We start from the raw sequence: 27,032 nt of genomic DNA on the forward strand, positions 1-27,032 counted from the left end.
TTTTGTTTGTTTTTATTTATTTTTATCCAAATCTAGATTAATGTCTTGGCAGACCAGGGGAATACACAGTAATGGACAGGAGGAAGATCGGGGGACATGTCGCTAAGGGGAAGGGTATGAGTGACAAGACGGTGCTAGGAGGGCTTCCCGGTCCCTGCCGTGTGCCGTGTGCCGTGTGCCGTGTGCCGTGTGCCGTGTGCCTGGCACTGTGCTGGAGGCATGCTGGGGAACAAGCCGGCCGCACACCCCTCCCTCCCGGAGCTGTTGACTGTCTGATGGCGGAGGCAGACAGACAAGCAACCGGTCCCTGACAATCTAATATGAGCAGGTGCTGAGAGCAGGGAAACGCAGAGCAACATGAGCACAGGGACGAATGGTGGGGGGCCCGGGGGTGGGGAGGTCAGGGAAGAAGGAAACGCTCCCTAAGCTGAGACCCAGAGGAGGAGGGGGAAGCCCCCTAGGAAAGCCAGGGGCTGGAGAGGGCGGAGTGGGAAAGAGCTGAGGGGCCGGGCCAGGCCGGCCTGCGGCCTGCGGGGGGCAGCCATGGCCTGAGTCCTCAGGGGAAGGGTCCTCGGGGGACGGGTGAGCACCCCCCACACCCCAGGCCTGCTCAGAGTCCTGCCAATACCTTTCCTTCTCTGGGCGACCCTCCCCGCGGTGCAGCTGCCTCCATAAGCATTCTTGTCCAGCTTGTCCCCCTTTTTTCCTTTTTTAAATGATTTTAGAGAGAGGAAGGGGGAGGGAGAGAGAGAGAGAGAGAGAGAGAGAGGTGCTGTTCCACATCTGATGCATCATTAGCCACATCTGATGCATCATTAGCTGAGTCTTGCATGTGCCCGGCCGGGGATCGAACCCGCACCCTCGGTGTGTGGGGACGACGCTCTAACCTGAGCTACCCGACAGGGCGATGCCCATGAACACAGAACAACAAGCTCGCAGTCCGTGTGGAGTAGAGTGAGCGGGAGGCACGCCCGCTCCGTGTTTTTTCCTGTTCTTTCTGCCGCCAGAAAAGCCCTCCCAGCGCTCCTCCGTGATTACGTAACAAGAACACGGCCAGCAAACTCGGGCGGAGACCCGGGATCCGAACGCTTCCCCTTTAGAAACTGTAGAAGCCCCACAAGGAGCGCTGGCAGGACGCACGCAGGCCTCCCCTGGGCGAGCCGGCCCGGCTGGCCTCACCCTCCGGCGGCAAGCACCCTATCTATCCAAGGTGTTTATTTCCTTCTGATAAACAGTACCGTGTAATTTCCCATTTTTAGGAACAGTAATTACTTCAAACAAAGAGCAGTTAACAAAAACAGTACTTACTAGTGGAGGGAGTGGTGTTTCTCCCTATGAGGACAGCAGCTCAGTTAAAAAAAATAATAATTTTTTTTTTAAGAAAGCCCTTGGCTTAAAGCATTCATTTGTCTCTTCGCTATGATTCAAGAGACAAGTAATATGTGGAAAAAGAGGGTGTTCAAATGGAGAGAGGAGAGCAAGGCCTCCCGGACCGGCTGTGACCCCTGACGTGCCCGGCCGCACGTGCGCACACCTGACGCGCCCCCCACCCACAAGCAAATTCCTAGAATTTATTTTCTAGGGATTTGGACAATCCACACCCGGTGCTTCCACTCTCTCTCTTGACCTCCCTAATCTGCCTGAAGGGCCCACTTGAAATTTAAGCTGTGAACCGAACTCACACTCTTCCAAGTAGAAAATGCCCGTCACTCTCCTGCCAGCTCACATTCCAGCCCTCCCCGCGGGCACGGAGGTGGTGGCGGGCGCCCTGGAGCAGAGGGAAGGCCCGGGTAAAACGCAAAACTCAGGCCGCCGGACACTGGCTGGAAAAGCCAGACATGACCTCAGACCTAAAGTCCCCCGCTCACCGGGGCCTGAGTGGGGACCTAAGACAGGCAGGGGTCCCAGGCCTGCTCCTGCCCCAGCCCAGGAAGCAGCAGCTGGGCATCAGGGCTGTCTGGTCCGGGGGCAGGGAGGGGCGGGGGGGCGGGGGCAAGGGGTGCAACCATGCCACTTGCGACACTTTGCTAAAAGGCTCTCCTGTCCCAAAATACGCACAGAGGCCGCCCACGCCTGACATGACCGCAAGGAGGCCAGGGGCCCTTCTTTAAATGTAAGTCACCCCAGAGTTAACACCTGTGGCGCTGGCCCCCCCACCCCCCACCCCAGCACAGCAGTGCCAAGCTGTCTGCACTCAGTATAGAGCTGAGATGGAGAGGATCTGGGCTGAGAGAAAAGCAGGTGTCCCAGCGCTGCTAGGGGCTCGGGGACCCCCCAGGGTTAGGGGGCTCCCTTCCGCCCGCCACACCCTAGGAAACCGGAGCAACTTCACCACGGCCTCCCGGGTCCTCCTTCCCCCCTTCCCCAACCTCTAGGCCAGTGGTTCTCAACCTGTGGGTCGCGACCCCTTTGGGGGTCGAACGACCCTTTCACAGGGGTCGCCTAAGACCATCGGAAAACACATATATAATTACATATTGTTTTTGTGATGAATCACTATGCTTTAATTATGTTCAATTTGTAACAATGAAATTGGGGGTCACCACAGCATGAGGAACTGTATTAAAGGGTCGCGGCATTAGGAAGGTTGAGAATCACTGCCTCTGGGCCCCGCTCCCCGCCCCGCCCGACCCGGCCACAGCAGCCCAGAGGCGGCTAAAAAATCTGCCTGGCAACGGGTCACGGGACCAAAGTTCGGCCTGGCGATTGGCAGTTCGGACAAACGGGGCGTGGCATCAGCTGCTGCGGGGACTCTGCTCCTCCATCCCCTCCCTTCCCTCCCTCCCCGCTCCCTCCTGCTCCTCCGGGACCGGGAGTCTCTGGGCGGCCCCAGGATGGGGGGCGGGGGTGGGGGGGGGAGGTGCCGCATCAGTGTGTCCTCTGGTTTCTGGCTGGACAGGGAACTTGACGTTGCACGCACACTGCTTCCCTTAGGTTGTAAGTTCATTTGGAGCCCAGGGGACTCTCAGAGATGGGGAGCAGCGGTCAAGTCCCCCAAGCCACTGGGCACTGTCCCTGCTCGCTGTGGGCCCTCTCCTCCCTCCTTCCCTCTCCACGCCCTTGCACGTCTGCAGCCGCTCCCTCCAAACTCCCCCTCTCCTCTCCCCACCGCCCCCCCCTCCTCCCCTCCGGCCCCCCAGCCACGCCGCACCCGCCTCAGCCTCATCCTGGGCTCGCTCTTCTGTTTGCTCCATTGATTCCTTCTCCCCTCGCATCCCGGAATGAAGAGTCAGCGATCCGAGCCGGTGGAGGCCCGGTTCCTTCTCCCTGGGCGGGGCGCCGGTGGGGGCGCCCGGGTGGGAGAGTCCCCTCCTGCTCACACGGCTGATTCTAGCAGGTTCTGTGGGTATTGGCCTCAGCCTGGAGCCGAGCAGGGCTGGCAGGGACACCCCAGGGAGAAAAGGGGGGACACCTGTGCGGAGAGCGTCTCCAGCGTTTGGACAGGTTCAAGCCTGGGGCTAATGAGAAGGGACGGTCCTCTCGTGGCAAAGCCACGTGCAAGTCCCAGCACAGTTATAGCCAAAGGCTGTGGCTGCGAGCTTGACCTGATGGTCCGAACCTGTGGTCCCAGGAGGCTGTGTGCTGTGGGCTTGATAGAGTTCAGGTGCGTGTAATTGAGTGGATTCGAACTCCGAGAACGTTGTAAACATCTTGACCAGCCCTTACTCTGCCTCGTGGAATCTGCTATAAAATAAAGACTGGGCTTGCAGGCTGGGGCGCTGTCTCTAATCCAGTGGTTCTCAACCTCTGGCCCTTTACATACAGCTCCTCATGTTGTGACCCAACCATAAAATTATTTCCGTTGCTACTTCATCACTGTAATGTTGCTACTGTTATGAATCATAATGTAAATATCCGATATGCAGGATGGTCTTAGGCGACCCCTGTGAAAGGGTCGTTCGACCGCCAAAGGGGTCGCGACCCACAGGTTGAGAACCACTGCAGGGCAGTGTCCCATCCAGCCCCAGCTTTATTCTCTCGTCTGTCTTCTTTAATCCTTCACCAACCCCCCTCAGCTTCACCCATGGCTGTGCTGGCGTGGCACAATATGTAATACTTTCAACAATAAAGATTTTAAAAAAGAGAGAGACTCCATCCACAGTTGGGAACAACTGAGTTCTGCCCGAAATTCCTCCCTGGAGTCCCCATCACATTCCCAAGCGCTCTCTCCCCCAGAAAGGGGGCCCCAGCTGGCCAGGGGGCTTCCAGCTGCGGGGATGGGCCAGGGACCGGGTGGGGCTCCTTATAAGGCAAATGCTCTAATCACCTTTCTCCCTGATTTATCCTAGTTCTGGAAGCGCTCACTCTGGAGGGAAGAGACCCAGGGTGACACTGGCCAGAGGGACAGGTCGCCGCTGAGAAGGCTGACCCTGGGCCAACGGTTCACTGTGCTCGGGACCTGGAGCCTCCCCGCCCCCTTGGACAAACTGGTCAGAGCCTTTCCTTTAACTTTCTGGACTGGACCGGAAACCAGCCAGGCTGCCCCGAGTCAGTCTCGAGTTACATTCTCGGTTGTCTGTTCTTGCCTCCCCCAGGCTCCCCACCCACCCCACTTGCACACTCTCCGCCTGCAGTGCTCTCCCCGGCTCCTCCCCACACCTGGACACAGCAGGCACTGTTATTAGCAGTCTTCCCGGAAGCTGCCAGTGAGGCCGAGGCTTCTCCAGCCGGCCAGACCCAGTGTGAACCCTGTACCTGCTGCTTACTGGTCGTGTGGCCCTGAACATCTTGCCTGGCTTCTCTGAGCCTCAGTTTCTTTGTGAGAAAAACAAGACGCTCCTCACGGGGTGCTGTCGAAAGTCACACACACGAAGCATGTACAGTCCTCACACAGAGGAAGTGCCCGCGGGTAACAGCGAACACTGACAGTCCTTACTACGTGCTGAGCACATGGTATGTGTTCACTTACGTCGCCCTGGCCACACAACTCTGAGACAGGAACACAGCACCCCTGTTTTCTAGATAAGGAAACTGAGGCACAGAGGGGTCCGATAACTTGCCCGAGACCCCGCAGCAAGGAGGTGGCAGAACTGAGAGCTGTCCTTACGCCTAGTACCATTCCCCCACTACTTCGTAGGCTGGTTGAGGAAAGAGGCTTTGAAAACTCCTGACTATTTCTGGGATATTGTTAAAAGGTCAAGGCCCTGCAAATTTCAAAAGACATCTTCCATTTCCTAAAACCTCCTCAGAAAAACATTCCCAGCTTCCTCGGGGAAAACAGCAATGGCATCATGGGAAAGGAAACACAAAGAAAGTAATTTATTTTTTTTTAACCAGAACGCTCGGGCTGACCCAGGCGGAGCCATCTCTTCCCAGCAGTTGGTTAAGGCCCAGTGGCTTCACTTCTCCCGTCCTCACCTTCCGGGCCCTTCTGGCCGGGGCAGAGCTGAGAACCCGTGTGAGATCTGCAAACAGAGAGCCCTGTGCGGGCTAGAGCCCCGTCCAAACAGAAGGTCTTTTCATTCTTTGCTTTGTTTGCTTTTGTTTTGTTTGTTAATCCTCACCCAAGGATATTTTTCCATTGATTTTTAGAGAGCGGAAGGCAGAGGGAGAGACGGAGAGAAACATGGATGTGAGAGAAACACATCGATGGGTTGCCTCCTGCACTCACCCTGACCGGGGCCGGGGAACCTGCAACCAAGCTCCGTGCCCTTGACCGGGATGGAACCCGGGACCCTTCAGTCCATGGGCCGCTCTGTCCACGGAGCCGAACCGAACCGAACCGGCTAGGGCAGGTCTTTTCATTCTTAACCCTTCCCACCCCTCGGCCCCACGGCTGGGAAGGCTTCCTGTCCAGGCCAGGCCTCGGGCTGGGGGTGGAAAAGAGCAGAGGTTTTGAAAGCGAACGGAAAGCGCCCTCCTCAGCAGAGCGCTCCCCACTCCCCATGCGCTGGGCCCTGGCAGCCTGTGCTGGGAGCGGAGCCTCTGGAAGCCCTGTGCCTGCGGGAGGGACGCCGCGGGCTGGTAAACAGCACATGGCACGCTCGGCCTGTGGCAAGCATTCATGCCCCGAATTCTTTGTCCTCGTGAGGAGAGACAGAGGGCTGCTCTGTGCTGCAACGCCCAGAGCCAGGACGCAGGACGCCACTTCCCAAACTCACCATCCCCCCCTCCGCCCCGCCCGCCCGCTAAAGTGTGCTTGTGAAAGAAACTTGCCCAAACTTGGACCTCTTTCTTGAAAACATGGGTTTGCTTGTTAATTCCAAAGGGAAGCCAGGGCGCTGGTACAATGGAGAAACGGCCCGTCTCCTTAGCCCAGGATCCGGAGAAGGGCCCACACCATCCCGTGGTGTTCCCGCCCCTAAAATGCAGCACCCGAGTCTGATCACGAGGAAACGTCGGACACACCCAGCCTGAGAGCCCTCTTCGAACCCACAGGCCCCAAATGACAGCCAAACGCTGAAGGAACCACAGAGGCCACGACACCTGTCATGTGGGATCGTGGACGTGGGCTGAGGCCTAAGGAGGGAAGGCATTGCCCTAAGGAAATGATGGGCCCGTAGTGAAATTTCCGTGGACCTGTAGGTCAATAATAATCCCTCCCGGGTAAGTTTTCCGAATTTGGTCATTGTAAGCTGGTTCTGTGAGAGGCGTCCTACCTGCTAACGTGTTCTAGAGTAAAGGGTCATGGTGTCTGCAATTCACACGCACACACTCGCGCACACTGGCCACATGCAAAGCCCCGGAGGGTGCTGACTTTTGCTGTGGCGCCCGCGATGCTGCCGCTGCTCAGCACACCTGGTCCCGCTCACCCTGCACAGGGAAGTCGGTTGCGCTGCATTCTAATCACCTCTTGCTTTTGACCCAGGCAGCCCCATGCACCTCCTTAACCAGCCTGGCTCCTGGAAGGACCACAGGCTATTGGAACGGCCATGCCTTATCCATGTCACAAAGGGGGAAACTGAGGCCCAGAAGGGTCTTGATTTGCCCACGGTCACTCTAACCCAGCGGTTCTCAACCTGTGGGTCGAGACCCCTTTAGCGGTTGAATGGCCCTTTCACAGGGGTCGCCTAAGACCATCCTGCATATCAGATACTTACATGACGATTCATCACAGTAGCCACATGACAGTTATGAAGAAGCAACGGAAATAATTTTATGGTTGGGTCACAGCATGAGGAACTGTATGTAAAGGCCCAGAAGGTTGAGAACCAACCCCACCGAATCCCAGGCCGGTGCTGTTTGGGGGTTCTGTCCTGGGAACCTTGGAGCGTCTTCCAGGCCTTTTGGCTTTTTGCAAAAATCAAGAGGGAGGTTTTTGTTTCCCCAAGAAAATACTTTTTTAATGCACAGGTGACGTTGGGAGCGGTTCCGGAAAGAGGGAACCGCAATATTCTCCGCCTCGGGCTCAGGCTGGGCTCCCCGGACCCCTCAGGCCCAGGGCAGCACCCGCTTCCGTGGCCAGCTGTGCCCTGCCCGCTCCCCCGGGGCTGAACTGTCTTCAGCTGGGATCCCAGTCCCTGCAGGGACCCTGACGGACACAGGAATGAGTCTGGGTTGATGAAAAATATTTACTACTGCTTGTAAGCACGCGATGCATTCCAAAATAATTCCCTTTCCCAGGGTCCCCTGGGCCACACGCTTCCCACGCAGGCGCCCCGGCAGGCCGCAGGCCGCTGCCCGCTCCTCTCCAGGCGGCACCCGCCTTCCCACGGGACTGGGGCCTCAGAGTTTAAGACCCTGCAGCGCTGTGGGGACTAACTTGGCCCATCCCCCTCGGGGCTGAGAGAGGGCAGGGTGGGTGGCCATGGTGTCAGGAGGAGCAGGAGGGGAGGGGCGATGAGAGTGGGCGGGCAGCGCAGGCAAAGAAGCCAGCAGGGGTGGCCCACGGGCCTCTGCAGCCCCTGGGGCTCCTCCAGGCGCCCCTCCGGAAACAGCCCCTGCAAGACGGAGGGGCCTGCACGGAGGCACTGCCTCCACCTGGGCCCGATGTGGGAAAAGGGCAGCTCAAACGCTCCTCCCGTTTGAGTGGCCAGTGGCTGGTTTCCTTTTCCATCTTACTCACCAGCCCCCGACTGTCCCCGCCAATGAGATCTGGTCTTGGGAGCCAGGGACCCATCCCCGTCCTCACCACCCCGTAGAAGCATCGTTCCCACGTTCCCAGGGCTCGGGGCCTTGGTGGCCCACACCCACCATACCCCTTGGTCTGTGGAGGGTGCTGAGTCCCGGGGGCTCGAGAAATACTAGCTTATATGGCCCCTTCCTCAAGCTTAAAAAAACCACATTTAATTGATAACTTACCCGACAGCCTGGGTAGTTCTGCCCAGGGGCTCTCCAGTGTCCCCGTGGGCATCCCTGGCTGTGTACGCAAATGCACCTCACAGTCACCCACTCATTTCACCCTCCCGACTCCAGGGCCATACCCCACAGAGCTGTCAACTTCAGAACTGAGGGTCAGGGGTTGGGCTTGGGCCTGTGGTTGAGTGACAGAAGCACCCTGGGAGGTGCCAGGCCCATCGGGACACAAGGCAGAGGTGGAGGCGTGTGCCAGGAGGTGTGTGTGTGAGTGTGTGGAGGGGCTCACGTGCCCTCTTGGACTCCATCCACACCCTCGTGCTCTCCGCGATTAGCACGTGGCTGTGCCATGGGCGCTGCACCTGTAGACGTGGTGCCCTAGCAGCGACAGACGCCCAAACACCCCAAGGGACTCCGGTCCTATGGATACTCTCCCATTCCATGGACGAGGAACCTGAGGTTCGAGGAGGGTGACGTGTCTTGCCAATTCACAAAAGCAGCCGTGGGTTGGTCATCTTGTGACAAGCAGCAGGAGGCTCAGACACCTCCCTTGTTACCCAGCTCTTTCCAAAACCGACAGCCACCCTGGAGCTCCAACCCCCCCAGGGACAGGGCTGTGCTGGCTGAGGGGATGAATGGGCAGAGCTGGCAGACACTGATCTGAAATCCAAGCAAGGGCAGGTGGGGTTCACGCTGGGCAGGCCCCACTGCTGTGGGCAGGAACCCGGCAAGTCTTCCCGGAGGAGGGGGCGGGGGGTGGAGGCTGGGATCTGGCCTGAGGGTGATGGGAGAGCTGCCTCCACTGGCAGAGGCTGCAGCTCCCGGGAAGGGGGTGGGGGGGGCTTCGTCTACTTGCTTTGGGGTCAGAGGGCACTACCCACTGCCCAGCAATGACCAACATGAGGGGCACTTCCTACACGGTGAGGGGTAGGTCCCGGCTGGGCTGCCAGCGGACCAAGCCTCCCCTGGCTTCTCAGCGATGGTGCACCAGCCTAGCCAGAAGCATCAAGACCCAAGAGTTCCGCCCACCACCCGTTACTGACCCAGCGATGCTGCCACCGGGCGGACCCAGACCTGGACCCGGATCCAGATCCCGTGGGCACTGCCAGGGCTGGTGCGCAGCCTCCTGGGGCCTCCTCCCCCAACGCAATGCAAAGGCGAAGACATCAGGTTAATAAACAGCTTTATTTGCCTCTGACAGCATCGATTCTCTTACATTCTTAATTAAGTTGCCATTAAAGTGCGGGGGGAAGTTCTTAATCACGGTAACATTTGTTAAAAGAAACCAGAACTAGCATCGGGAACAGGGTGGCCATGAAGAAAACGCTCCCCTCACCATGCCCCGAGGGGAAGCCCCCGAGCTGAGTCGGGGGCCGGCCCAACTGCACACAGATTCTAACTCCCTCTCACCCTGACACCACGCAGGCGGGACGCCCACCTGGGGTGGGGGTGGGGGGACAGCAATGGTCAGGGTTTCTAAAGAAACACCCACACGCCCCGCCCGCCCACTCCTCTTGGCCATCGTGGGGCCCATCCTAAGATTGGGTCCATTGCTGTTTGAGTGGAGGCACGATCCCAATCTTAGGAGAAACGGGGTCTGGTTCCCTTTACTGCCTTCTACCCAACCGCACCCTCACTAACAAAAACCCGCAAAGTCATTGCAATGAGAAAGTAAGTGGGTTTCCGATGACCCCAACGCTACCCATGTTCAGTAAAAATAAGGATAATAAACACAAAAGCTTGCGTAGTAAACAGGAGTTCTCCGCGTTCAATGCAAAAAAAAATAAAAATAAAAAGAGAAATCTTAAGGCAAATACTGTTGACTCTGCACGCGGCTGGACAGACCTGGGACTCTGAGGTGTCGGGAGCTCCCGGGGCCCGGGCAGCGGGTCGGCCAGCACCTGCCCTGCGAGGCCAGCTCTTGGCCTTGCTGCTGAGCTGCGGGCGTGCTGCTCTGAGGTTATATTACAAACACACCCAAGGCTGTCGCGTTTTATACATGTATGTACACAGAGGCCGGCTACTCTTTCTTTGTGGACACCGCCAGCTCCACCTCGGGCAGCTGGATGCCGACCTTCGTCCCGCTGTCATTGCTGGAGGAGGAGGACAGTCGGGACTTCTTAGAGGCCAAGGACACCCCGCTCCCCTGTAACTTGCCTGCCTCGTCATCACTTCCAGTCACCTCATAATGACCTTTGCTCTTTGACCCTAATCCACCAAAGGTACCAAATTTCAGCTTCCCGTGTTTCCCTTTGACCTTTCCGCCTTCCAGCGACACTTCGCCGCCTTCGAACTCCAGAGTCCCGGTGGGCGTGGACGGCGCCGAGAGCTCCCTTTCGTCGCTGAAGGAGTTGGAGCGGTGCCGCGGCTTCTTGCTTTTAAACAAGGAGAACTTGGCTTTGGGCGAAGACGCTTCGGCCTCTGCCTCTCCTTCCAAAGAGCCCAGGCTGGCCTTCGAGCTCTTCAGGTCCCCTTTGGACCCCGAGATGGAGGCCTCTGGCGAGCCGGTGACGCCGCCTTTCCCTTTCGGTTTGGAGAAATTGAACTTGGGCATTTTGATTTTGGACTTCTTCAGTTTGACGTCCGACTCTTCCCACTCGCCCTCTCCGGCACCAGCCTGGACGCTGGCCTCGCCTTTGGGGAAGTTGATATCCACCCCCACTTCTCTGCCAACCAGCTCTCGGCCAGAGAAGGTGAACTTGGGGATCTTCATCTTAGGGAATGTTACTTTTCCAGATCTGCTTTCCAAGTGACCTTGCGGCCCGGACACGCTCAGCCCAGGACCCTGGAGTCCAATCTGGCCTCCTTTCCCTCCTCCTTCCACCTTTGGTCCTGAGAAATGAAGTCCACCGGCCAGCGTGGGTGCACCCAGGTCGAGAGCAGAGACCTGGGGGCCTTTCCACTCGACCCCAGAACCTTTGGCGCCCAGATGCCCTTCACCCAGGCTGATGTCTGGGGCGCTGACACCCCCTGAAACATCCACACCTCCTTTGATTTTCGGGCCCTTCAAGCTGACACCAAGCTCGGATTCAGGAGACGCCATAGCAAACGAAGGTCCTTTCATGCTAATGTCGGGAGCGGCCCCGTGGACACCGATTCCTGAACCTTTCAGGTCGCCTTTGATTTCAGGGCCAGAGACCTGCCCCGTGGGGAGTCTCACCTTCCCCCCCTGCAGCTCCAGACCGCACGCAGGGGCCTTGATGCCAGGCATGTGGAGGTTCCCCTCCAGGCCGTGAACACTCACGCCCGGGAGCCCTCCTCCGACGGAGGGCCCGTGCAGCTCCCCAGTGCCCCCGAGGCTCCCTCTCACTTTTGGTCCTTCCAAGTTCAAGTCCACGTCCGGTGCCGAGATTTGAGGCCCTTTCAAGTTGAGGCCTCCGAGGTTCACATCCATGCCCGGCCCCTTCAGTTCTCCAGTAACCTGGGGCCCCTTGATGTTAATGTCCAAGTCAGACCCCGGAGTGGAGATGCCAAACTGGGGCAGCTTCATTTGGGGAAGTTTAATGCCACCTTCAGGTGCCTCCCAGCTTAGATCCGGAGCACCCACTGATACTTTAGGGCACTTGATGTCACCAGAGACACCCAGGTCTCCCTTCACACTTGGTCCTTTCAAGTTCAGGTCGAGGTCAGGTCCAGAGACTTTTGGCATAGAGAGGTTCACGGAAGGCAAGTCTACTCTTGACCCCTTCAGAGACACATCAGGCCCTTCCAGCTTAACACCCGGCGCGCTCAGGTTTCCTTCCAGCGAGGGCAGCTGGGCATGGACCTCCGCTCCCCCACCCTCCATTTTCACGCCGGGGACGCCGATCTTGGGCATCGAAAACTTGGGGAACTTGATTTTCGCTTCTGGACCTTGCAGATCTACGTCTGGTCCTTCCAGGCCCACACTGGGGACATCACCCTTTACCTTTGGTCCTTTCAAGCTAACGTTCACATCGGGGACGGAGACCTGAGGGGCGGAAATGCCGAAGGACGGTGCTCTGACTTTAGCATCTGGGCCTTCAATGTGGACGTCAGGTGCGTCCACATTAATCCCCGGCGAGGAAACATCCAGGTCACAGGCCTGGATTTCGCCCTCCATTCTGGGGCTAGGGAGGGAGGCCTCCGCTTTAAATTTAGATGATTTAATGTCAAATTCTACATCAGGGAAGTACATCTTTCCAAACATAGATTTCTTGGTTTTAGGAGATTTCACATCGACTTTAAGTGTGGCATCCGGCCCGGCAACATTCACGTCTACATCAGGAGCCTTGAGACTGGCATCAATTTCGCCGCCAGGAACATTCAAATCAAATCCTTGTTTCTTGGTTTTAATTTTGGGACCGCTCATGTGAATCTTAGGCATTTTAAACTTACTTTTCTTGCCCTTGCCACCGACACTAATTTCCGGAGTCTCAACGTTTAGCTCTGCCTCAGGAACAGTCACATCGACCGAGGGTGACTTGAAGTCAGCTTTGGGGCCTTTTGCCCCAAATCCTAACTTGGGTTTCTTAAGTTTGGGAATTTTAACATCTGGCCCCTCAAGGTTGACATCTGGGCTCTCCATGTGTACATCTAAGGTTGGAGCTTCTAGGTCAACTTTAGGCCCCTTAAGGTCCAGTTCACCGCCTTCTAATTTGGGCCCAGAAATTCCTATTTTGGGTGTCTTGAGATGCAAATCAACATCAGGAACAGTTACTTTAGGGGCAGATATATCCAGTGATGGCATCTTCAAATGTGGGCCACTGAGTTTAGCATCAGGGCCTTCAAAATCCAGACCTGGACCTTTCAAGTCTACTTCTGGGCCTTTGAAAGTACCTTCCATCTTAGGGACAGACACATCAAAATCTCCTTTGACTTTGGGTCCCTTCAAATCTAGGTCAACATCAGGCATGGAGATTTTGGGAGCTTTGATATTTATCTCAGGCATCTTGAACTTGGGACCCTTCAGTTTTGCATCTGGACCTTCAATATTCACATCGGGAACATCAATGTCCATCTTGGGTCCTGAGACACTGATGTCAGCCTTGGGCAGGTTCACATCCACATCGGGGCCCTCTCCTTTGAAGCCCGGCATGCTGAACTTGGGCATCTTCACCTTGGGCATCTTCAGGTGCCAGTCCGGACCATGCATGTCCACATCAGGGACATCGATGTCCACTTTGGGCCCTTTGATGTCAATTCCAGGGCCCTTGAGGTCACCTTCCACCATAGGCAGGGAAACATCCACATCGCCCTTCATTTTGGGGCCCTTCAGGTTCAGATCAAGGTCAGGCATGGAGATCTTCGGAGCTTTGATGTTCATCTCAGGCATCTTGAACTTGGGGCCCTTCAGTTTCGCATCTGGGCCTTCGATACTCACATCTGGAACATCAATGTCCACCTTGGGTCCTGAGACATCGAAGTCAGCCTTGGGCAGGTTCACATCCACATCGGGGCCCTCTCCTTTGAAGCCCGGCATGCTGAACTTGGGCATCTTCACCTTGGGCATCTTCAGGTGCCAGTCGGGACCGTGAACATCCACGTCTGGGACATCGATGTCCACTTTGGGGCCTTTGATGTCAAGTTCAGGGCCCTTGAGGTCACCTTCCACTTTGGGCAGAGAAACGTCCACATCGCCCTTTACTTTAGGACCCTTCAGGTTCAGGTCGACTTCAGGCATGGAGATCTTGGGTGCTTTGAGATGCAGGTCAGGCATTTTGAACTTGGGGCCCTTGAGTTTCCCTTCCGGGCCATGAATGTCAAGGTCAGGAGTGTCTATGTCCAGCTTAGGGCCTTTAATATCCACTTTGGGGCCTTTCAGATCTCCTTCCAGTTTAGGAACGGAAAGGTCCAAATCTCCTTTTACTTTAGGTCCTTTCAAGTTCAAATCAATGTCACTCATGGAGATTTGTGGGGTTTTGAAATGCACATCAGGCATCTTAAACTTGGGGCCCTTGAGTTTCCCTTCAGGACCTTCAATGTCCACCTCTGGTCCTTTCAGATCACCTTCCACCTTAGGCAGTGAAAGGTCCACATCGCCCTTCACCTTCGGCCCTTTCAGGCTTAAGTCAAAGTCAGGCATGGAGATCTTGGGGGCTTTAATGTTCATCTCAGGCATCTTGAACTTAGGGCCCTTCAATTTTGCATCTGGACCTTCGATATTCACATCTGGGGCAGCAATATCCACTTTGGGGCCAGAGATATCAATGTCAGCTTTAGGCAGGTTCACATCCACTTCAGGGCCCTCTCCTTTGAAGCCCGGCATGCTGAACTTGGGCATCTTCACCTTGGGCATCTTCAGGTGCCAGTCGGGACCGTGAACATCCACATCTGGGACATCGACGTCCACTTTGGGGCCTTTGATGTCAATTCCAGGGCCCTTGAGGTCACCTTCCACCTTAGGCAGGGAAACATCCACATCGCCCTTTACTTTGGGACCTTTCAGGTTCAAGTCAAGGTCAGGCATGGAGATCTTGGGAGCTTTGATGTTCATCTCAGGCATCTTGAACTTGGGGCCCTTCAGTTTCGCATCTGGACCTTCGATACTCACATCTGGAACATCAATGTCCACCTTGGGTCCTGAGACATCGAAGTCAGCCTTGGGCAGGTTCACATCCACATCGGGGCCCTCTCCTTTGAAGCCCGGCATGCTGAACTTGGGCATCTTCACCTTGGGCATCTTCAGGTGCCAGTCCGGACCATGCACGTCCACATCAGGGACATCGATGTCCACTTTGGGGCCTTTGATGTCAAGTTCAGGGCCCTTGAGGTCACCTTCCACTTTGGGCAGAGAAACGTCCACATCGCCCTTTACTTTAGGACCCTTCAGGTTCAGGTCGACTTCAGGCATGGAGATCTTGGGTGCTTTGAGATGCAGGTCAGGCATTTTGAACTTGGGGCCCTTGAGTTTCCCTTCCGGGCCATGAATGTCAATGTCAGGAGTGTCTATGTCCACCTTGGGTCCTGAGACATCAATGTCAGCCTTGGGCAGGTTCACATCCACTTCAGGGCCCTCTCCTTTGAAGCCCGGCATGCTGAACTTGGGCATCTTCACCTTGGGCATCTTCAGGTGCCAGTCTGGGCCGTGAACATCCACGTCTGGGACATCGACGTCCACTTTGGGGCCTTTGATGTCAACATCAGGGGCCTTTAGGTCTCCTTCCACCTTAGGCAGAGAAACATCTACATCACCTTTCACCTTAGGACTTTTCAGATGCAAATCAAAGTCAGGCATGGAGATCTTGGGGGCCTTGATGTTCATCTCTGGCATCTTGAACTTGGGGCCCTTCAGTTTTGCATCCGGACCTTCAATATTGACATCTGGCATTTCAACATCTACTTTGGGTGCTGAGACATCAATGTCAGCTTTGGGCAGGTTCACATCCACTTCTGGGCCTTCTGCTTTGAAGCCTGGCATGCTGAACTTGGGCATTTTCACCTTGGGCATCTTCAGGTGCCAGTCTGGGCCATGAACATCCACATCTGGTGCATTAATGTCCACTTTGGGGCCCTTGATGTCAACTTCAGGGCCTTTCAGATCACCTTCCACCTTAGGCAGGGAAACATCCACATCTCCTTTGACCTTAGGACCTTTCAGATGCAAATCGAAGTCAGGCATGGAGATCTTGGGGGCCTTGATGTTCATCTCCGGCATTTTGAACTTAGGACCTTTCAGCTTTCCCTCGGGTCCCTCAATATTCATGTCAGGGCCTTCCAGGTCCACTTTGGGTGCTGAGACATCGATGTCAGCTTTGGGCAGGTTCACATCCACTTCTGGGCCCTCTCCTTTGAAGCCAGGCATGCTGAATTTGGGCATTTTCACCTTGGGCATCTTCAGGTGCCAGTCTGGGCCATGGACGTCCACATCAGGGGCATTCATGTCCACTTTTGGACCTTTGATGTCAATCTCAGGGCCTTTCAGATCCGCTTCCATCTTGGGAAGAGAAACGTCCATATCACCCTTCACCTTGGGGCCTTTCAGGTTTAAGTCAATGTCAGGCATGGAGAGCTTGGGAGCCTTTAGGTGCATCTCTGGCATCTTGAATTTAGGCCCCTTCAATTTCCCCTCGGGGCCTTCAATGTTAATGTCAGGAGTGTCAATGTCCAATTTGGGGCCCTTGATGTCCACCTCAGGGCCCTTTAGGTCACCTTCCACTTTTGGCAAAGACACGTCTACATCGCCCTTCATTTTGGGGCCCTTCAGGTTCAGATTAATGTCAGGCATGGAGATTTGGGGAGCTTTGATGTTCATCTCAGGCATCTTGAATTTGGGGCCCTTCAGTTTCGCATCTGGACCTTCGAGACTCACATCGGGAACATCAATGTCGGCCTTGGGCAGGTTTATGTCCACATCTGGGCCCTCTGCTTTGAAGCCCGGCATGCTGAACTTGGGCATTTTCACCTTGGGCATCTTCAGGTGCCAGTCTGGGCCATGAACGTCCACATCAGGGACATCGACGTCCACTTTGGGCCCTTTGATGTCAATCCCTGGACCTTTCAGCTCTCCTTCCACTTTGGGAAGAGAAACATCCACATCACCTTTTACCTTGGGACCCTTCAGATTTAAATCAATGTCAGGCATGGAGATCTTGGGAGCTTTAATATTCATGTCAGGCATCTTGAGTCTGGGACCTTTTAAGCCTCCTTCTAGACCTTCCACATTGATTTCTGGGCCCTCAATGTCCACTTTGGGAGCCTCTATGTTGATATCTCCTTTTGGCAGATCCACAGACATATCTGGCCCTTCTGCTTTGAGGCCAGGCACACCAAACTTGGGCATTTTCATCTTGGGCATTTTCAAATTCCAGTCTGGACCATGAACATCCACATCAGGTGCATCAAGATGGACTTCTGGTGCCTTAATATCCACTTGGGGTCCTTTAAAGTCACCTTCTACATCAGGGCCTGCCACATTCAAGTCTCCTTTGACTTTAGGACTTTTCAGGTTTAACTCTACATCAGGCATAGAAACTTTAGGGGATGAAATACTCAGGAAAGGCATTTTGAACTTGGAGCCTTTTACTTTTCCTTGGACTTCGACATCAGGAGCGTTGATGTCAACTTTCGGGCCTGTTACATCAATATCTGGCTTTTTAACTTTGACATCCACCTCAGGTGTCTGGACTTTGGAGCCCGAAAAATTAAATTTGGGAAGCTTAAAACGAGATTTCTTTGACTTGCCTTCAATATTGAGCTTAGGACCAGAAATGTCCACTTCTGGGCCCTTTACATCCAACTTGGGAGCTTTAATGTCACCTTCTAATTTGGGTCCAGAAACATCAACCTCTCCCTTAAGCTTTGAACCTTTCAAATTCAGGTCAATTTCTGGCATGGAGATCTTGGGCATGTTTACATGCATGTCAGGCATCTTCATTTTGGGGCCTTTTAGTTTGCCTTCTGGACCATGAATGTCAACAGCCGGAGCATCTAGATCTACCTTCGGGCCCTTGATATCAAGAGTAGGCCCTTTCAAATCACCTTCTACATTTGGAAGTGAAACATCCACCTCTCCTTTCATTTTAGGGCCTTTAAGATTAAGGTCCAAATCTGGCATGGAGATCTTAGGAGCTTTGATGTTCATCTCTGGCATCTTGAACTTGGGGCCCTTCAGTTTTGCATCTGGACCTTCGATATTCACATCTGGACCTTCAATGTCCACCTTGGGTCCTGAGACATCAAAGTCAGCCTTGGGCAGGTTCACATCCACTTCAGGGCCCTCTCCTTTGAAGCCAGGCATGCTGAACTTGGGCATTTTCACCTTGGGCATCTTCAGGTGCCAATCAGGACCATGAACATCCACATCTGGAACGTTAATGTCCACTTTAGGGCCTTTAATATCCACTTCAGGAACTTTAATCTCACCTTCCACTTTTGGTAAAGACACGTCCACATCACCTTTCACTTTGGGGCCTTTCAGGTTCAGATCAATGTCAGGCATGGAGATCTTAGGAGCTTTGATGTTCATCTCAGGCATCTTGAACTTGGGGCCCTTCAGTTTTGCATCTGGGCCTTCAATATTGACATCTGGACCTTCAATGTCCACCTTGGGTCCTGAGACACTGATGTCAGCCTTGGGCAAGTTCACATCCACTTCAGGGCCCTCTCCTTTGAAGCCCGGCATGCTGAACTTGGGCATCTTCACCTTGGGCATCTTCAGGTGCCAGTCTGGGCCGTGAACATCCACATCAGGGACATCGACGTCCACTTTGGGGCCTTTGATGTCAACGTCAGGGCCTTCAACTTTAGGCAGAGAAACATCAACATCACCCTTTACTTTGGGACCTTTCAGATGCATGTCAAAGTCAGGCATGGAGATCTTGGGGGCCTTGATGTTCATCTCAGGCATCTTGAACTTAGGACCTTTCAGCTTTCCTTCTGGCCCTTCAATGTTAACATCAGGGCCCTCAATGTCCACCTTGGGTCCAGTTACATCAAAGTCAGCCTTGGGCAGGTTCACATCCACTTCTGGGCCCTCTGCTTTGAAGCCCGGCATGCTGAACTTGGGCATTTTCATCTTGGGCATCTTCAGGTGCCAGTCTGGGCCATGCACATCCACATCTGGAACATCAATGTCCACTTTGGGGCCTTTGAGGTCAACTTCAGGACCTTTCAGATCTCCCTCGATCTTGGGACCTGTGACATCCATATCGCCTTTTATTTTGGGTCCTGTTAGATTAAGATCAATATCTGGCATGGAGATCTTTGGTGTCTTAAAATGCATATCAGGCATCTTAAACTTTGGACTTTTCCACTTTCCTTCAGGCCCTTCAATATTCACATCAGGACATTCAAGGTCCACTTTGGGTGCCGAGACATCGATGTCAGCTTTGGGCAGGGTCACATCCACTTCAGGGCCCTCTCCTTTGAAGCCCGGCATGCTGAACTTGGGCATTTTCACTTTGGGCATCTTCAGGTGCCAGTCTGGCCCTTGAACATCCACATCTGGTGCAGCAATGTCCACTTTGGGGCCCTTGATGTCAACTTCAGGGCCTTCCACTTTAGGCAGAGAAACGTCCATATCACCCTTGACTTTGGGACCTTTCAGATGCAAATCAGGCATGGAGATCTTGGGGGTATGGAAGTGCATGTCAGGCATCTTGAACTTAGGGCCCTTCAGTTTTCCTTCTGGGCCCTCAATGTTCATGTCTGGGGCTTCGATGTCAACCTTGGGTCCGGAGATGTCAATATCAGCCTTGGGCAGGTTCACATCCACTTCTGGGCCCTCTCCTTTGAAGCCTGGCATGCTGAACTTGGGCATTTTCATCTTGGGCATCTTCAGGTGCCAGTCTGGGCCTTGAACATCCACATCTGGGGCATCAATGTCCACTTTGGGGCCCTTGAGGTCACCTTCCACCTTCGGCAAGGAAAGGTCTATGTCTCCTTTGACCTTAGGACCTTTCAAATGTAAATCTACATCAGGCATGGAGATCTTTGGGGCTTTGATGTTCATCTCTGGCATCTTAAATTTAGGCCCCTTGATTTTTCCCTCTGGACCCTCAATGCTCACATCTGGGGCTTCAATGTCAACTTTGGGTCCTGAGACATCAATGTCAGCCTTGGGAAGATTGACATCCACTTCTGGGCCCTCTGCTTTGAAGCCCGGCATGCTGAACTTGGGCATCTTCATCTTGGGCATCTTCAGGTGCCAGTCTGGGCCATGAACTTCAGGAGCACTTATGTCTACTTTGGGGCCCTTGACGTTCACATCTGGTACTTTAATTTTACCTTCTACTTCAGGCACAGACACATCGACATCCCCCTTGATTTTCGGTCCTTTCAGATTTAGGTCCACATCAGGCATAGATATATTTGGGGCTTTGAAATGCATGTCAGGCATCTTGAACTTGGGGCCTTTCAATTTGCCCTCAGGTCCTTCAATGTCGATATCTGGCCCACTGATGTCACCTTTGAGGTCGCCTTCCAATTTGGGAACATCGACATCCACCTCTCCCTTGACCTTGGGGCTTTTTAAGTGTAGATTAATGTCTGGCATGGAGATTTTAGGAGTTTTAAAATGCATGTCTGGCATCTTGAATTTAGGACTTTTCCATTTGCCATCTGGGCCTTCCACAGCTACATCTGGCATGTCAACATCCAATTTGGGGCCCTTAACATCCAATTCTGGACCCTTTAGCTCTCCTTCCATCTTTGGGGCTGAAACATCAAAGTCTCCTTTAATTTTAGGCCCCTTTAAGTTGAAGTCCACATCAGGCATGGAGATCTTGGGGGCATGGAAGTGCATGTCAGGCATCTTGAACTTGTGCCCTTTCAACTTTGCATCAGGACATTCGAGATCAACGTCAGGCACCTTCACATCCACGCTGGGGCCCTTCAAATCTCCCTCCAATTTCGGCACAGACACATCAACATCGCCTTTGACTTTGGGGCCTTTCAAGTGTAAGTCCACATCAGGCATGGAGATCTTGGGGGCATGGAAATGCATGTCAGGCATCTTGAACTTGGGACCCTTCAGCTTCCCTTCTGGTACCTCAAGGCTCACATCTGGGGCTTCAATATCAACCTTGGGTCCGGAGATGTCGATGTCAGCCTTGGGCAGGTTCACATCCACTTCTGGGCCCTCTGCTTTGAAGCCTGGCATGCTGAACTTGGGCATTTTCATCTTGGGCATCTTCAGGTGCCAGTCTGGTCCATGCACATCCACATCTGGGACATCGACGTCCACTTTGGGGCCTTTGATGTCCACATCTGGCACTTTCATTTCACCTTCTATCTTGGGCACAGAGACATCCACATCCCCTTTGACTTTGGGGCCTTTCAAGTGTAAGTCCACATCAGGCATGGAGATCTTGGGGGCCTTGAAGTGCATGTCAGGCATCTTGAACTTGTGCCCTTTCAACTTTGCATCAGGACATTCGAGATCAACGTCAGGCACCTCCACATCCACCCTGGGGCCCTTCAAATCTCCCTCCAATTTCGGCACAGACACATCGACATCGCCTTTGACTTTGGGGCCTTTCAAGTGTAAGTCCACATCAGGCATGGAGATCTTGGGAGCCTTGAAGTGCATGTCAGGCATCTTGAACTTGGGGCCCTTCAGCTTCCCTTCTGGTACCTCAAGGCTCACGTCTGGGGCTTCAATGTCAACCTTGGGTCCAGAGATGTCGATGTCAGCCTTGGGCAGGTTCACATCCACTTCTGGGCCCTCTCCTTTGAAGCCCGGCATGCTGAACTTGGGCATCTTCACTTTGGGCATCTTCAGGTGCCAGTCTGGTCCATGCACATCCACATCTGGTGCAGCAATGTCCACTTTGGGCCCTTTGAGGTCCACATCTGGCACTTTCATTTCACCTTCTATCTTGGGCACAGAGACATCCACATCCCCTTTGACCTTGGGGCCTTTCAAGTGTAAGTCCACATCAGGCATGGAGATCTTGGGGGCCTTGAAGTGCATGTCAGGCATCTTAAACTTGGGGCCTTTTATCTTTCCTTCAGGACATTCGAGATCAATATCTCCAACATCCACATCCACCTTAGGGGCTTTCACGTCTATTTCAGGAATTTTCAAGTCTCCTTCCACTTTAGGAAGGGAAACATCGACATCGGTTTTCAGTTTAGGAGCTTTCAGGTTAAGTCCAACATCAGGCATAGAAATTTTGTGTGTCTGTATATTCATGCTTGGCATCTTGAACTTGGGGCCCTTTAGTTTCCCCTCTGGACCTTCAAGAGTCACATCTGGAGCATTAATGTCCATCTTGGGTCCAGAGACATTAATGTCGGCTTTGGGCAGGTTCACATCCACTTCTGGGCCCTCTCCTTTGAAGCCCGGCATGCTGAACTTGGGCATCTTCACCTTGGGCATCTTCAGGTGCCAGTCTGGGCCGTGAACTCCCATGTCTGGTGCGTTAATGTCCACTTTGGGTCCTTTAATGTTGACATCAGGAGTCTCTATCTCTCCTACTTTTGGGACAGTCACGTCATAATCTACTTTCATTTTAGGACCTTTCAAATGCAAACCAACATCTGGTATTGGTATCTTCTGAGGCTTTATGTTCATTTCTGGCATCTTAAATTTAGGACCTTTTAGTTTTGCATCTGGACCTTCAATGTTCACATCTGGAACTTCAACATCCACCTTGGGTCCTGAGACATCAAAGTCAGCCTTGGGCAGGTTCACATCCACTTCAGGGCCCTCTCCTTTGAAGCCTGGCATGCTGAACTTGGGCATTTTCACCTTGGGCATCTTCAGGTGCCAGTCTGGGCCATGAATATCCACATCTGGAGCACTGATGTCAGCTTTGGGCCCTTTAAGGTTGACATCTGGCACTTTTATTTCACCTTCTACATCAGGCAAAGACACATCCGCATCTCCCTTTAGTTTTGGTCCCTTAAGATTCAAGTTCACATCAGGCATGGAGATCTTGGGAGCCTTGAAGTGCATGTCAGGCATCTTAAACTTTGGACCCTTCAGCTTCCCTTCTGGTCCCTCAAGACTCACATCTGGAGCTTCAATGTCAACCTTGGGTCCGGAGATGTCGATGTCAGCCTTGGGCAGGTTCACATCCACTTCTGGGCCCTCTGCTTTGAAGCCCGGCATGCTGAACTTGGGCATCTTCATCTTGGGCATCTTCAGGTGCCAGTCTGGTCCATGCACATCCACATCTGGGACATCGACGTCCACTTTGGGTCCTTTGATGTCCACATCTGGCACTTTCATTTCACCTTCTATCTTGGGCACAGAGACATCCACATCCCCTTTGACTTTGGGGCCTTTCAAGTTGAAGTCCACATCAGGCATGGAGATCTTGGGGGCCTTGAAGTGCATGTCAGGCATCTTGAACTTGGGACCCTTCAGCTTCCCTTCTGGTCCCTCAAGGCTCACGTCTGGAGCTTCTATGTCAACCTTGGGTCCAGAGATGTCGATGTCAGCTTTGGGCAGGTTCATATCCACTTCTGGGCCCTCTGCTTTGAAGCCAGGCACGCTGAACTTGGGCATCTTCATCTTGGGCATTTTCAGGCTCCAGTCTCCACCTTGTACTTCCACATCTGGTGCTTTAATGTCTACGCTGGGCCCTTTGAGGTCCACGTCTGGAACTGTCATCTCACCTTCTAGCTTTGGTGCAGACATCTCTAGGTTTCCTTTCATTTTGGGTCCTTTAAGATTGAGGTCAACATCTGGCAGAGTCATCTTAGGAGCTTTGAAGTGCATCTCAGGCATCTTAAACTTGGGGCCTTTCAACTTCCCTTCAGGTCCCTCAAGGCTCAGATCTGGAGCACTAACATCGATCTTGGGTGCAGAAAGGTCTACATCAGCCTTGGGCAGGTTCACATCCAATTCTGGACCCTCTCCTTTGAGGCTGGGCATGGTAAATTTGGGCATTTTCATCTTGGGCATCTTGAGGTTCCAATCAGGACCGTGAACTTCAACATCTGGGGCACTGACATCTACTTTTGGCCCTTTCAGGTCACCTTCCAGCTTTGGCACTGTAACATCATATTCTCCCTTTACCTTGGGACCTTTCATGTGCAAGTCCACCTCAGGCATGGAGATCTTGGGGGCCTTGATGTTCATCTCAGGCATCTTAAACTTGGGACCTGTCAGCTTCCCTTCAGGTCCTTCAATATTCACATCTGGAATGTCCACATCCACCTTGGGTCCTGAGATGCCCATGTCAGCTTTAGGCAGGTTCACATCCACGTCTGGGCCCTCTGCTTTGAAGCCCGGCATGCTGAACTTGGGCATTTTCATTTTGGGCATCTTCAAGTTCCAGTCTGGGCCTTGAACGTCCACATCTGGAACATCAATGTCCAACTTGGCACTTTTAAGTTCAACATCAGGAACTTTAATCTCACCTTCAGCCTTTGGCACCGTAACATCGTATTCTCCTTTTACACTAGGGCCTTTCAAATGTAAGTCCACATCTGGCACGGAGATCTTCGGGGCCTTGATATTCATCTCGGGCATCTTAAATTTGGGTCCTTTCAATTTTCCTTCTGGTCCCTCAATTCTCACATCTGGAGCAGTCACATCTACCTTGGGCCCGGAAATGTCCACCTCAGGCTTGGGCAGGTTCACATCCACATCTGGGCCCTCTGCTTTGAACCCTGGCACGCTGAACTTGGGCATCTTCATCTTGGGCATCTTCAGGTGCCAGTCTGGGCCGTGAACATCCACATCTGGGGCATTAACGTCCATCTGGGGGCCTTTCAGTTCCCCTTCAAGTTTTGGCACCGTAACGTCGTACTCTCCTTTCACCTTGGGGCCTTTCACATGCAGATCTACGTCAGGCATGGAGACCTTTGGTGTCTTGACACTCACTTCAGGCAACTTCATATCAGGACCTTTAAGTTTGCCCCCCAGGCCTCCCATGTTGACATCTGGAGCTTCCATGTTGACGCTGGGCCCCGTAATACGGACATCTCCTTTGGGTAGATTTACGTCTATATCTGAGCCTTCTCCTTTGACTCCTGGAGCGCTGAACTTGGGCATTTTCATCTTGGGCATTTTCAGGTTCCATTCCGGGCCATGAAGCTCCACATCTGGGGCGCTGACATCCACTTTGGGGCCTTTGACATCCATCTCGGGGACTTTGACTTTCCCTTCTACTTTGGGGAGGGTGACATCTACACCCCCTTTCACTTTCGGTGCAGCCACATTTAAGTCTACATCTGCCATGGAGATACTGCAGGTTCCCATTTTTCCAGAAGGACCACTCAGCTTTGGTCCTACCAGAGTCCCCTCTAGGCTGGGTGTCTCTATGTCCACTTTGGAGCCTTTGACTGCCACTTGAGGGCCTTTGACATCACCTTGCATTCCCGGAGCGGAAACCTTAATATCTCCTCTCAGCTTGGAGGACCCAAGGCTCAGATCCACATCCTGCATGGAGATTTTAGGTTTCTGAATAATCATTTCAGGAGTCTTGACTTTAGTACCCTTCAGCTTCCCTTCCAGCCCCCCGGTAGCAACCTCGGGCAGGCTGACGCCCCCAGAGACCCCAGGAAGAGTCATGTCACCTGTGGGTAGTGTCACGTCAATTCCAGTTCCCTCTCCCTTAGATCCTGACACAGAGAATTTGGGAGCTTTCATCTTGGGAATATTTAGTTTGCCTCCAGGCCCATGAATATCAACATCAGGGCCTTGACCTTCCACATGGGGGCCGGTGATGGTGCCCTTGATTTGGGGAGCAGAGATGTCCACCCCTATGCTCCCCTGTGGCTTGGCACCTTTCAGGCCTAGATCTCCCTCAAATGATGGCCCGGTAATTTGGGGGCCCTTCAGTTTCCCCTTAAGCCCCTGAACCGTGGCACAGGGAGCGCCGACTTCCAGCTGAGGTGCCTGGATGTTCCCACCGATGGTCATGCCTGGCTGGCCTCCCTTGTGCCCCACAGAGAATTCAGGTGCAGAAACACTCAACCCTGCCTCTGGGGCCTGGTGCTGGGGCCCTGTTGAGACACCAAATTTTGGCATCTTCATGGTGGGAATTTTAATTTTCCCATTATTGTCACTCTCAAGAGATGGGCCCTGAACCTCTACTGCCCCACCGCCAAGAGAAGACGAAATGCCCACTCCTGGAACGTGGATCCCCCTTTTGCCGCCCAAGTCCAAGCCCTTTGCACCGACACTGATATCTGGGCTTCCCACCTTTATCCCCGGCACGGTGACCTGCAGCTTCGAGTGGCCAGCACCGTGGAGCTCTGGTCCCGAGGTGGCAATGGAGCCTGCTCGAATGTCCACAGCAGAGCCTGTGGCCGGAGACGCTGCCCCCGAGCCCGAGGGCAGCCTGATCACGGTCTTCCCAGACTGGGTCTCCACATCCACAGTGGAGACTTCGGTCAGCTCGTGCCGTGGAATCTTGATCTTGAACTCAGGGCTGCTGATGTCGATGTCCTTGGCTCCTTCCCGGCCCGTCACATCCACAGTGTAGGCCGTGACCCTTCTGGTCACCGTGATGGTGCGGCTCTGGGTCTCCCCAGGCTCCCCTTCCACTCCGTCCTCCGACTTCAGCCGGGGCTTGATCTTCGTGGCATAGATGCGCTGGTACTCCTCGTCATCCCCGCTCTGCAGAGAGACAGCCCGGCAGAGGTTGCAACAGAGTCTGCCTGAGTTACCGACGCCCGGCCGCAGCCCAGCCTTTGCCCAAAGAAGCCGGGACCAAAACAGGGGTCCACGGAGCCTCCTGGGGCAGAGCACAGAGGGCTGACGAAAGGGGCTGACAACCACATCAGAGGAGGAAAGCAAAAGCCATGGGGCGACGAGGGTGTAGACGGCTGGACTGCACGGTCTGGGAGAAGGATTTGCAATCAATTCTAGACTCAAGTCGGCCAGTCAAGTACCCAGGACGCCTCTGGGCGGCCAGCTCTGCACTGACTTGACCCTAAGGCTCTCAACTCTCAACTCCCCAGTGTGTTTGTTTAAGCAGGAGGGGGACCCTCCCAAGGATCCCTGAAAGCTGGGTGGAGAGTGGCTGTGCTTGGGCGAACCCCCGCTGTGAGCACCCATTCTTTGTTGCATAAACAAGTTGTCAGAAGGAGCAGGGAATCGTCCCACAGGCACTTTGCAGCCCAGCTGCCGACTCACAGGCGAGTCCAGGCCTCCGGAAGCAGAAAAATGCTCCGTGAGCGCTGGCCAGTGCGGCTCAGTCGGTTGAGCATCATCCCGTGCTCCGAGAGGTCGCCGGTTGGATTCCTGGTCAGGCTGCCTGGGTTGCAGCTCAATCCCCAGTAGGAGGCGTGCAGGAGGCAGCCGACTGATGTTTCTCTCTCTCTCCATCTCCCTTCCCCTCTTTCTAAAATCAATAAAACACATATTTTAAAAAGAAAAGAAAAGAAAAATGTTCTGTGAGGCAGAACCGGGCACCTGTGAAATCATTCCCAAGATT

The 27,032-nt window shown here is 53.9% G+C and overlaps 1 protein-coding gene across 2 annotated transcripts in view; it reads right to left on the reverse strand.

Annotated features, from left to right (window-relative positions):
• Positions 1–9,401: 9,401 nt before the first annotated feature.
• Positions 9,402–27,032, reverse strand: part of AHNAK (AHNAK nucleoprotein) — a 29,255-nt gene continuing 11,624 nt past the window's right edge. The window contains exons 5-6 of one of the 2 annotated variants that reach the window (XM_070427276.1): positions 25,796–26,212; positions 9,402–25,030 (exon numbers count right to left, since the gene is read on the reverse strand). In XM_070427276.1, coding sequence (XP_070283377.1) covers positions 10,256–25,030; positions 25,796–26,212 — 15,192 coding nt within the window. In that variant the 3' untranslated portion in view covers positions 9,402–10,255. Of the gene's footprint in view, positions 26,213–27,032 lie in introns of both variants that reach the window. The other variant, XM_070427275.1, reaches the window with a different exon arrangement.

Source organism: Myotis yumanensis, unplaced genomic scaffold (genome assembly GCF_028538775.1).
Source record: "Myotis yumanensis isolate MYYU_CA2020_CCGP unplaced genomic scaffold, mMyoYum1.0.hap1 SCAF_10, whole genome shotgun sequence".
NCBI lineage: Eukaryota > Metazoa > Chordata > Mammalia > Chiroptera > Vespertilionidae > Myotis > Myotis yumanensis.